This window comes from Talpa occidentalis, unplaced genomic scaffold (assembly GCF_014898055.3).
Source record: "Talpa occidentalis isolate TD23 unplaced genomic scaffold, MPIMG_talOcc4v2.1 talOcc4.9, whole genome shotgun sequence".
In the NCBI taxonomy this organism is placed as follows: domain Eukaryota; kingdom Metazoa; phylum Chordata; class Mammalia; order Eulipotyphla; family Talpidae; genus Talpa; species Talpa occidentalis.
The window spans coordinates 98,472,614-98,484,723 of record NW_023605305.1 but is presented as its reverse complement, the minus strand read 5'-3'; the positions used below and the strand labels follow the sequence as shown (position 1 = coordinate 98,484,723).

Genomic DNA, 12,110 nt, shown 5'->3' with positions numbered 1-12,110 from the left:
ATCTATAAAATATAAACCATTCAGACAAAGGAGCATAGAAACCCAAATGGTCAAGACAGAAAAATATGGGTTACATTTAAGTGTAATCTATGTAAATCTCACTTTATGTGACTACTATAGAATGCATATATTTACATAGTAAATTTTGCAGAGCAGTTATTTTACCACTAGATGGCTCTTTTAAGAACCTTTGCTAAGTTCAATGGTCTTCCATACATAAGAGTTGAATGTTACTCTAAATTTGTGTAATAGAATAGATGATTTTTATATATCTGGAATACAGTGATGATTACTTCATCTGATATGATTATCACCTTACTGGGAACTGATAAAATAGATACATTAAGTACTAAGGCTAACTAGTATGATGCATTCAACACCTATTTGAGCATCTTTCTGCCAAGTCTTATACTAGGTGCTGAAATTAACTGAGTAGGAGATACATGCATGTAAGCAAACAACTACAAAGTATGATAAGGAGCAAATTTCCTCATGGAGATAACAACAGGACTTACTTTTGAAGGAATAGTTGGAATTTTCAGAGCAGAAAAGCCAGTCACAGCATTTTTGGAAACAAAAGATACAAACATGTAGATGCATCAGTGCTATTTGTTTGTTTCAAAAATTATAAGTAGTTTAATATTCTGAACAGAAGATGTTGTGAGGGAGTAGAAGGAAATGAGAGTGGAAAGGGTGGGAAGTAGGACCAGCCGAAACCACACTAGCTAGTTTCACTGTAGATAGTGAAAAGCCTTGAGTGACTTAATGTATGGAAATGAAATGAGAACATTTCAGCGTAACCCATGTAAATCTCAGACCTCCCATGATCTGTGCATCTCATGGAGGTAATTTATTTTAAGTTGAATTGTGTCTGAAATCTCTTTTCAGTTTCCCCTAAAGCATTCTGAAAAGAGGAATGCAAGCTTTAAAAAAAAAAAAAAAAAACTTTCAGTCTTTAGTTATTTATCTCATTTTCAATGTCCCATATGTCAACAATGGCTACTACAGAGAAAGTTACTTTTTGTCATTACACTGTAAAAATTAAAATTAGCTGGACATCTAGCTCTTCCTTAACCTCTATTTTTTTTACCTTTTCCTTTATCCTCATGTTACTTCTCTGTAATGTAAGCTCCTTTTGATTCTATAGTTTTATTTTTGTGTTTCCACTAAATGTATTTTGAATAACCAAAGAAATTATAATGCTGTACAGTTTTTAAGAGGATATCTGCTTTGGAAAGGGAAGGGAAGTGGGGAATTACAAAAATTCAAGATCTTAAATTTAACCTTTTCACCCATGTAAACTGTTTCCTTAATTTCAGAGCATATAAAGTAAATGAGATACTGAACAAAGCACCACTGAAATGTTGAAAAGTGTTGCAAATTAATAATAATTATAAAGACAATTATTTAACTGGGGAAGCAAAAGATATTTAAAAAGTATATGATAATTCTTTAAAACGTATTTAAAGAGTTTCCAAATGAAAAAGTGATTTTGTTTACCTTCGGCTACAGAATGTACAATTGCCTATAAGCCGAAGTATTATAGATACAATATAAAAAATAATGTCATATTATAATTTATATATCTATACACATATGTATTGTAGATATTTCTAATTCTAATGAAGATACTAATTTGACTACAATATGGTCACTGTACTCAAAGAACTTATGTTCTGTTTGAAGAGAAAATCAACATGTGTAGCCCAGTATGATAAATACTGTCCTGTCCTATCTCTACAATAAAACATGTCTTGGGCTACAGTTGTAGTCAATTGTGATTTACTGTTACATTTGAACTGTAAGATAGCAGAGAGTCAGATTGCTACAGGAAGATATTAAGGAAGAATATACTTTTATAAATGTGTTGAATTTTTCAAGGTGATTAGCAGTTTGATGGATGAAGAAAGTCTTGTATTATATTTTACACCATTGGAAATTCATAATACATTTCATGGAAACATGTACCAGTAGTTTATATTTTGTTTGGTTGGTTGATTGGTAGCTTTATTTCCATTTTTTAAGCTCCAGGGACGTTGTATGTTTTGTTTCATATCCCCGAATTCTCAATAAATGTTTCCCGAAAAAAATAACTGTGTAAATGAAAATCATTCTGTGTAAATGTTAAGAATTGCATCTAACTAAGTACATGCTTGTTACATTATAGAAGTAATCAGCAAATGTCATGTAAAGAAATCTGAACTTGGTTTTCTGAAGCTATGTAAAAGTATAAACATGCTAATTCTTACACATATAACCAAATATTTTCAAGTGGTATTTTCCATGTGGAGGGGTATCCCAAATAGTCATTTATCAATAGAGGGCAAGAAGGTCAGCTAATAGAGAACAAAGATATGGAATATGCATGACATAGAAGCAGTGAGAACTTTTGAGGAGGAAAAAGATGGAAACATTTTATTTTTGAGGGCTAGTTTAAGGTGGCAGAAAGAATATTAGCTAACGAGAGATACATATACATATTATTGTCACTTTGCTACTGTTTAACTTACAGGTACTCATATATCCTCATTCTGCCTGAGTTTTCTCTTTTAAAATAAAACTTTTGTGATAGATTATCTCATTCATTGTTTTAGTGGTAGATATTTTTTAACTTTCAATGAATAGTAAGAAATCTGCTTGAAAAGATTGACTTGGGACAATCAGGGGATGAAGCAAAAGAGTGTCATGATCTTTACTTAGTAGATTTGCATTGCTCCTTTTAAAAAAAATTTTTAAGGGCCTCCCCTGTGGCACAGCGGGTTGAACGCAGCTCTGTGAAGCAGTCCTCACCCTCTGCAGCTTGGTTTCTATTCCCGGCTGGCTAGGGAGATACCCACATGTATGACAGACCTCTCCTGTCTCATGCGCTGCTCCCCTCAGCAGTGTTTTCCATCTGTCTGCCTGTTCCACTCCCTGTTCTGTCTCCGGTGAATTCTCTCACACTCCTGTGCTTCTGGCCTGTACCCGAGTTCTTGTGTAAATAAAATAAATCTTAAAAAAAATGATTTAATATACCTCCGTTAGTTCTGGTTGTTTCATTAACATAATTATGTTCATTGTTGAAAATATTAAAAAAAAGCAACATTTGAAAAATTAAATGTCATCTGAAATCCCAATCCTGAGAGAGAACTTTAGCTAACATATTAATGTTCACCATTTAAGGAGAAAAACACGTAAAGTAAAATATATATACAGGTATATATTTTTCTAAAATCTTAACATTTTACATTTAATGTTAACCCTCCTTTTTGTCACTAAGTACTGCAAAGCCTTCTTTAAAAAAATGATTTATTTATACAAGAACCAGGTACAGGCCAGATGCATGGGAGGGTAAAGAATTCACCAGAGGCAGAGCGGAGAGCAGAGTAGGCAGACTGACAAAGTACACTGCTGAGGGGAGCAGCGGGCAGCAGGAGAGGTCTGCTTTGCCATATGAGATTCTCGCCTGCCTGCCGGCACGAGAGGCTCTGCGCTGCAGAGGCTGTGGACTGCTTCACAGTATGGTGCTCAACCACCTGCGCCACCAGGGAGGCCCTGGAAAGCCTTCTTGTATGTCAGTTTCTTCTTTTTTTATATCATTTCTGATGCCAGCATAACAATCCTTTGTGCAGTAGTTTCATTGGAAACTGATCCTCATTGTTCAAAATCTCAGGTGCTTCTTTTACTTGTTATTTGTTAATATCTATTTCATTGTATGACTGCAAAAATACTAGTGTCTGAAATTAAAAAAAAAAAAACAACTGGGTAATACATCCTTTAGAAGAGAATATAGTGACATACATTATAAAGTAGTTGTTGAATTAATGGCAAAACATCCACATCCAAAATTCTTGAAGTTTCCAGGAAGTCTGAATTTGGAGATTGCTGTTGGGATTACAAATAAATTAGCTTATGAAGAAAACTAAACTTTGTGATGTTTCAGTTTCTCTTAACAAAGGTGCAGAGGAAAACAAGCTTTTAAACTTCCAGAAAAATGATATATATTAAGGTGTGGAGATACTTTGTAAGGTTGAATAGCACGGTGCTGCAACAACCCAACTCTAGCAAAGGCTGCTTATTATAAGTAAAAATTTGAGGTTGTATCCTGTACATATATACATCAGTAGTATTTTTATCAATAATGAAATGTGTATGTTTTATAAGAAGCTATACTTCTCATTTGAAAAAGTTTGTGTTTGTTATTTATATTTTATTTTGGCTTGTTTGCTTTTTTTTTTTGTTTTGAAAAGTTTTTCCAAATTATTGACTTTCCAAGTATTAGGCCAGCAATCATCTTTAAGAATTTCAGTGCAATGCTTCATTTATTTTAACATATATAAAATAAGAAATGCAGTAGAACCACACACACACACACACACACACACACACACACACACACACGCCTCCTTGGATTCTTGCCTAATGCTGTATTTGCTACAATTATTAACAAACTAAAATTCATCTGTAAGATTGAAGAGATTAGATACTATGGTAAAAGTCTTATAAAAGTTATACTTGCAACGCCATTCACTTCACCTAATATAGAGTTTGGGGCTTTTAGCATCCAATACAATATTGCCTGAAGCTTCCTGGTTTCCTTTGATATGGAAAGTGTTCCTACATGTTTCTTAGTATTAACCAACCCCTGGTATTGAAAATTGTTTTAGTTTAGCCAAAAACTTGCTTGATTCAATTAAAATTATGATTGCACAGTGCTAAGAAAATCACATTGAAGGTGTTTTTCTCTCACTCATCCCTGAAAATACACACACACACACACACACACACACACCTCAAATTAAATTGTTTCAAATTACTCTCCACTTCCCTATATTATTCATTATAGCTTTTGTCTCTGCTAATAATCCTGTTAGTACCATTGCATCCCAAATGAGGGCGGGAGATACTATGTTCACAAAAGTACTGACCAGTGTTCAGTAATTACCTTGAAACCCAGAACCTTCCTGGCAGAAGCAGCTGAAGCCTTGATGCCAGCAGGCACCTCTTTATAGAGACTTCATCTTTCCATTGACAAGTTTGATGCCTTTTCACATATTATGTGAACTTTGCATTATAAATGGTAGACAGCTAGAAATAATTTTTATGTAAGTCATGGCAATCTTTATCTACACAAGACACATGCCTATAAAATTAAAGTTCTGCTCAAATAACTTTTTGTTGAGTGATGATTCACAAGAGAAAGGAGCTCTTACTTTGGAATTAACTCACCCTGTCCAATCAGTAACTATTTTGGCTGAGAAAATTCATCCTTTTTGTATTTGCCAGTATTATTTGTCTTTTAGAGATAAACAGAGAAAACGGGGTAGAGAGAGAGGAGAGAAATACAGAAAGACAGAGACATTACAAACATTACAAACGTTTTTAATCACTTCCCCAGTGAGAAAAGGAGATATTATTTAGAAAACACCTACTATGCTTAGTACACCAGATGCTTAGCACAAATGTTTTCATAAATCTTTCAAATATTGCAAGGTAACATTATTTAAAAATGAGAGCCAGTTGAAGAATTTTGAAACACCGTTTGATCTGAAATAAACAAACTCCCTTCATGCACATAAGTACATTGTTCATTTTCCAAATGAGTTTTCTCCCTGTAACTTATGATCTTTTCTATATTTTTCAATATCCCTGAGAGGTAGGGAATTAGGCTACCAGCATTCCTGCTGCTATACTGAAAATGGTAGGGAAGAAAAGACACAGACATGTTAGGTGCTTTCCTAAAATCTCATAAATAGTAGTGAGATTAGTGGAAATTGAATTTAAGTTTTCTGACTTGCTGTTGCCCATATCTCTGAGCATTAAAGACATTTCCACAAATTAAGTATAAAAAGTCTGGTTAATGGGATCAGGGAGCTAAATTCTGAAATTATTTCCTTTTGTATTTGAATCCCAACATGTTTTAAATAGAGATTTTTGTTTGTTTAATTGATTAAACGTGTCTGTGTACCTTCTATTTGACCTTTTACATGAGAAAAATATAATAATATTTATGCTAACTGATGTTTTGTCAGTTTTTATCATTGTAAACAGACCGATATAATCTATATTAATTCAAATGCTGTGTTGAAGTGTTTTCAGCAAAAGATAACATGGAAAATCAGATATGATACACAAGCAATTATTGGCTATTTGTTTTTTTGCAGTCACAATATGGAGCTTCAGTTTCTGCCAAACCAGAACTACCTCTCTTTTACACGCCTATTGATCTGGTGGACATTAGTGTGGAAATGGCTGGATTGAAGTTTATGAATCCTTTTGGTCTTGCTAGTGCACCTCCAGCTACCAGTACATCAATGATTCGAAGAGCTTTTGAAGCTGGATGGGGTTTTGCCCTGACCAAAACTTTTTCTCTTGATAAGGTAAGAAAATATTTTTGAAGTCATATTCAAAGAGCTGCCATGCATTTTAATTAGGGAGTACAAATTATCATAGAAAAAAATTTCTAATCAAGATGTAATTGTTTTTAAACCAGTAGGTAACAGGACTATGCCCTTGATCACATATTTGTCTTTGCTTCCATCCTCTCTGTCACCTGAAAATGGAAAGAGGACATATATGTTTCTTTATTTTTTTATTTGTCTAGGAAGCATGGAAATGATATGACTTACATAAGTGATTGTTTCAGTTAATAATTACAAACTGATGAATTCTAACTTTGGTGTTATCGTTTTGTGTTTTCTGGATGTATGTGAATTGAGGACATATGACTTAACTCAAAGTCTTAGAGATCATGAATTTGTTTTGCACTTAAATCTCAGATCTAATTCAAGTCAGGCTCCCTCAGTGTAACTCATTGGTGCTTATGATAAAGAATATTCATTTTAATAATTATTTTTTTAAATATAGAAAATTTTCCAAAAATACATATACTGGGTTGAATTTAATGTTATGACTGTATTCACACTGTCAGTGGGCAAAGTTAAGAGATAAACTACCTAGTAAAATTGAGTTACAAAGTACATAAAGCACATAAATGCATGATTTCAAAGTAGGATGTATGATAAAGTGTGTTACATCCTTATGTGGTTTTATATTAGAAAAGAAAAACAGATGTGTTAGACTTTTTATAAAATTTTAAATGCTAACCCTATCGATGTATTTAGTACTAAGTGGTAGTTAGTAATAATTAATGTATAAGAACTGTGAATCTAGGGACTAAGAAAAGAGTATCATTATTTAAATAAGCCTTATCCTTAGGCAAAGAAAATAATAGAAAACAAATATGCCCCATTAAGCACATTTTCCTCCATCTTTCTCCTCTTACCAGGATCAATAGCTGGCATTATTGTGACTAAAACATTAAAGTTGTGTTATTCTGACAATTTTAAAGATGTGTAAGTGTGGTCAAGGAAATATAGGGGATCCTAAAGAGTTAAAAATCCAGTGCATGAAAAAAGTACTATTTGTCTTTTTGTTAAAATATATGAGGGTGTTTTCCTTTTTTCAAGTAAATTGGTTGAATATTTAGAAATTGTTTGGTTAAACAAAGTATGAAAATTAACAGAACATAATGAAATCAGCTTTAGAGTATCAGTTATCAACTGTTTACAAATGTCCCAAATATTGATAGTATATTTGTCTTTTTTCTATAAGTCCTTTAGGAATTAGTTGAAAGCTGTAGTTAAATGTTCATTCTGATAGAATTTAATAAATACATTTGTGATGCTATTAAAAAATTTTTACATATAAACAGAAATAGGTGACTAATCAGGTGTAAGTGAAGAATTGTAGGAAAAATATCTTTGTTTTGAATTGGCTGCTTTCTTTGCTTGCAAAAATTGAATTCTGATTAATCAGACATGTGTCCTCACTCTGTTGGTGACATACATTGATTTGTGATGCTCTCTCTGTGAGTAACCTAGGAGCAGTTGCCTTTATTAGATGACCAGCAGAAAAAGAGGTGGAATCTCACTTCCTTCTAAACGTCCAGTTTAAATTTAATCCATCAATTCAGAAGTCTGTGATATTGGTTCAAAAGGAGAGTTATGAAAAAAAGCAAGTTAAATTTGGCATATAAAACTTAATGATGGGGCATTTTAGGAAACTATTTTACTTATTTTGATAGTGAATGCAACAAAATATTTGTGCAGGACTGTTTTATATGCATTTGTGCAGATTATATTGGTTAAATAATGATGTCACCTTGGGCATATGTAAGGACATTTTCAAACATTATTATTTTATTTTCCATACATAATTTTGCAAATAGAGATCTACTTTTTTTTAACTTTGTCTCTAACTAGTGATTAAACCTCTTATGAACATATAATTGTCTTATAGTTTCTCTGCTTTCTTATTGATGAAATGTAGTAATACAACTCAGTAGTATAAACATGTTTTCCTCACATTCTTTCACTAAGGATATCTATTAAATTATATGTACTATGCATTTGTGTGACATTACAGCATATATCAATTTAGATTAACTTTAATATAATTTATTACATCATCTTAAGAATCTACTTAAAAATGTATTAAAAATGCAGAATCTTGACATTTGAAATTTGGATGCTCAATATGACAAAGGTTATCTATTGAGTTTTGTTATCGTGTGAAATATTAATACTTCACAATACAGTTTTGATGAAGTACAATTTGCCGAGCCTGCATATGATAAAGAAATTAAATGCTTACCAAGGGAGTTCAGTAAAAATTAGAGCCCAGCCTGAGCATCTGCTGGAAATTTTATTATCCTGTCCTACTGACAGTGTGGATCCCTTGTTGTTTTCCTAGATTGACAGCTGAATATTGCACTGAATTCTGCAGCAAATATGTTTAGGTGAACTTTGTTTCCCTTTTTTTTTATTTTTTTGGGAGTTTGGAACATGCTTTTGATTTTCATTCTATATATATTTTTTATACTCTTGACATTTGTAGATGCCAGATTGAGGTCTAATACGCTGTAGCAACGATAGACCATTGACTTACAGTGAAATGCCAGTTGATATCTCAGTAAACAGAAATATTATTATTCTTTACTGTGCAGTCTGTATAAAAGCTGTAGGCACTTTCTTTAGGGAGGCAAATGATCAGATTTTTAATGTCAAATATAAAAAAACCTGTGTTTGCTTTTGTGTTAAATAACATCAAAGATAGGTTTTATTAACTATATTCTTCCTTCCCAAATCAATCTTTTCTGGTATGCTCCAAAATAGCTAGATTTTTGTCCTTGATGAATATCAAGGAAATATAATCATAAGCATATTTAAAATATTTTCTTTATAAATATATATTGAGTTCAAGTGATATTAAAAAAAGATGAGTAGAAATCAGTCAAACTTAATTAAAGCCAACTCTGCTGACAAACTGGAGAAATGCTCTATTTAACTGGGAATGTTAAAAATTGCTTAAACTTCACATAAAATAATACTCCTGACTTGTGTTCACATTATTCTGATAGAAATAGATAAAACATTTTTTAAATTAATTTCATTATGAATTTTATACTCTTAGGTAGCTACATCTTACATACTGCAAATATACACTATCTTACTGCAAGTTACGTATATCTTTATCATTATGCAAATAAACTCAGAGTGTTTGTTACTATTCTATTTTTTTAAGATTTATTTATTTATGCATACAAGAACTGGGGTACTGGCCAGAAGTGTGGGGGGTGAGAAGATTCACCAACGACAGAGTGGGGAACAGAACAGGAGAAATGACTGAAAGACACTGCTGAGGAGAGCAGCAGGCCAGTCAGGAAAGGTCTGCTGTGCCATGTGGGTTGCTCCCTGGCCTACCGGGGATCGAACTCGTGCCTGCAGAGGCTGCAGATTGCTTCATAGTGTGGTGCTTAACCCCTTGCACCACCAGGGAGGCCCTGTTTGTTACTATTCTAAATCAAATTCAAACTTAAGGAAAAGTTCATTTCTAAACGATATAGAGATATTAGAGCAAATATGTGATTGAGCATTAGTAAGAAAATTTCTTAAGTTCATATATTTTTATTTTATGGCTATTAGAAAATAGAACAGAAAATACTGAAACCAAAATTTGAGAAATATTTAGGATTCTATTTCTTTGTAATCAAAATATCAATTGTAGTTGTTTTCATGAAATGCAAACTTAACCACATAGTATAATATTAAGTTTATATGAAAAATTTGATAAATGATTCATATATATCTACAGGACAAAAAAATAATAGATTTTTGGCAATATTACATTGAGTTTCCTTTTTAAAAAATCCATGTGAACAGACAGTTAACACATTAAAAAATGAGTCTTTTGAATAGTGATCTCAATCAAAGAAGAAAAGGCCAATTTAAAATTTTCATATCCTATGTTGCTTTCTATAGTACATCTATACATTACTCAAAGTGAAAATGTCAGTGAAATTTTTAAATGCATGAATTATGTTTTAAGAATTCGGTTGTGGAATATGCCTTTAAAATGCCTAGAACTTTTGAGAAAACAGAGTAAGTACTGTGCAATATTAGTAAGGGAAATGAAAATCATCTAGCTCGTGTGTCAGTGGTCCTGAGAGTAGAATGTAACCTGTTTTTGGACAAGAAATATACTAGATCTTTAAGGCAATGTAGTCTGTTATACTTATGAAAGATTTATTTTAGAAATGTTTTTTTATTGACCCCAAATCAGCCACCGTAAGTTCCATTCATGTTTTATAGTTTTGCCCTTGTAGACATCATGGAATAAATTAGTCTAAGTTATAACATAGGTGAAATGTTGATTTAAAAGCATTTTTTTTCAAATACCCTAGAAGAACAATTATCAGTTATGGAAGTGCAATGTCCCTTGTGGTAAACATCTTTGACCTGGAATATCACTTCTAAATCACTTTCCCCAAAAAGTTGTTTAACATTGTAGGTTATTATTATTATGATTATAATTATATATATATTATAATCATCAGTGTCTGTCATATTGAGTACTTAGAATATACAGTCATTACCAAATGTTTTTCATTTTATTCATTGAACTTTTATAATATTCATATTATAGTAATTTTAGATTTAATAATTTTATAATATTCATATTATAGTAATTTAGTAATTTTATTTTTTTCCTTCAGATGAAATAAGTTCAATAAATTCAATACCTTAGAAAAGTTTATTTTCCTTCACTCACAATTGTGCACACTGGCAATTTGATTAAGTTCACATAAGCAGGTCTTCTTCTAATATGATGTCTGCTGTGCTTGTTCATGTATTTGGAGTCAGTTAGAAGGATTCCAGGTACTGGAAAATGACCCCATTCATGTGTCTAGACCCTCTGGTGGAGTTGCTTTAATTGCTGAAATGACTTAGTCCTTCTCTCTGTCTCTTCATAATATGGTGTCTTATCATTAAGGATGGTTTCTAGAAGTCATTCATAAAGTAGCAGTGTTCCAGGAGGGCAAGAGTGGAAACTGCAAGTTCTGAGAAGATAAAGACTCAAAGTCAACCATTGTCATTCCTACATACCCTTAGTCAAAGGAAGTTACTATGTACAGTATTACATGCTATATGTAAGAAGGCCATATCATCTAGTTAATTAATGTGAAGAACAGCAAAATCATATCACAAAGGGGTGTGCAGAGAGAATAAAGGCATCACTATAGTGATCATTGCAAATAGTGCTAATTTGCCTTCTAGCCAGTTTATATTCCTCTCGCATGTTTTTTTTTTTTTTGAATCTATGAGGTATGATTGCTGGCCCCAAACCTCATCCATAGTTCTCTTTGAGATAGACATCTCTCCATTTTTGTATATGTGTTGCTTTTATGTGCAAAGACCTTAAGAGTTCTAGAATTGCGGTTGTCTACCTGAGGGAATCTACTAGGATCTGCTTTAAATCTTGCTAAATTCTTCACAGTATCATATAGCAGCATTCCCAATGTGATCCTTACCCTAAAGTCATTATTTTGAAAATCTTTTTCCTTCTAGGAAAGTTGAAGTATGAAGGATATGTTTATTTTCTAAGTCATTAAGTCCTAGACCTATGTGTTTCACTTATCAAATTAAACATATCTTAATTTAGTTCTTTTTTCTCTTATAGTTCCTTTCTGTCTTATTATACTTGGGTAGAAACACTCACTGACACTTTCAGAATTCTGCTAGAGGTTTTTTTTAGTGGGTTCTACAAATGCATTATGTACACTTTCTGTC

The 12,110-nt window shown here is 32.4% G+C and overlaps 1 protein-coding gene across 1 annotated transcript in view; it reads left to right on the top strand.

Annotated features, from left to right (window-relative positions):
• DPYD (dihydropyrimidine dehydrogenase) overlaps positions 1-12,110 on the top strand; it is a 743,206-nt gene that overhangs the window by 361,191 nt on the left and 369,905 nt on the right. The window contains exon 13 of the mRNA XM_037498291.2: positions 6,144-6,359. Within this exon, the coding sequence (XP_037354188.1) occupies positions 6,144-6,359 (216 nt within the window). The remainder of the gene's footprint in view (positions 1-6,143; positions 6,360-12,110) is intronic.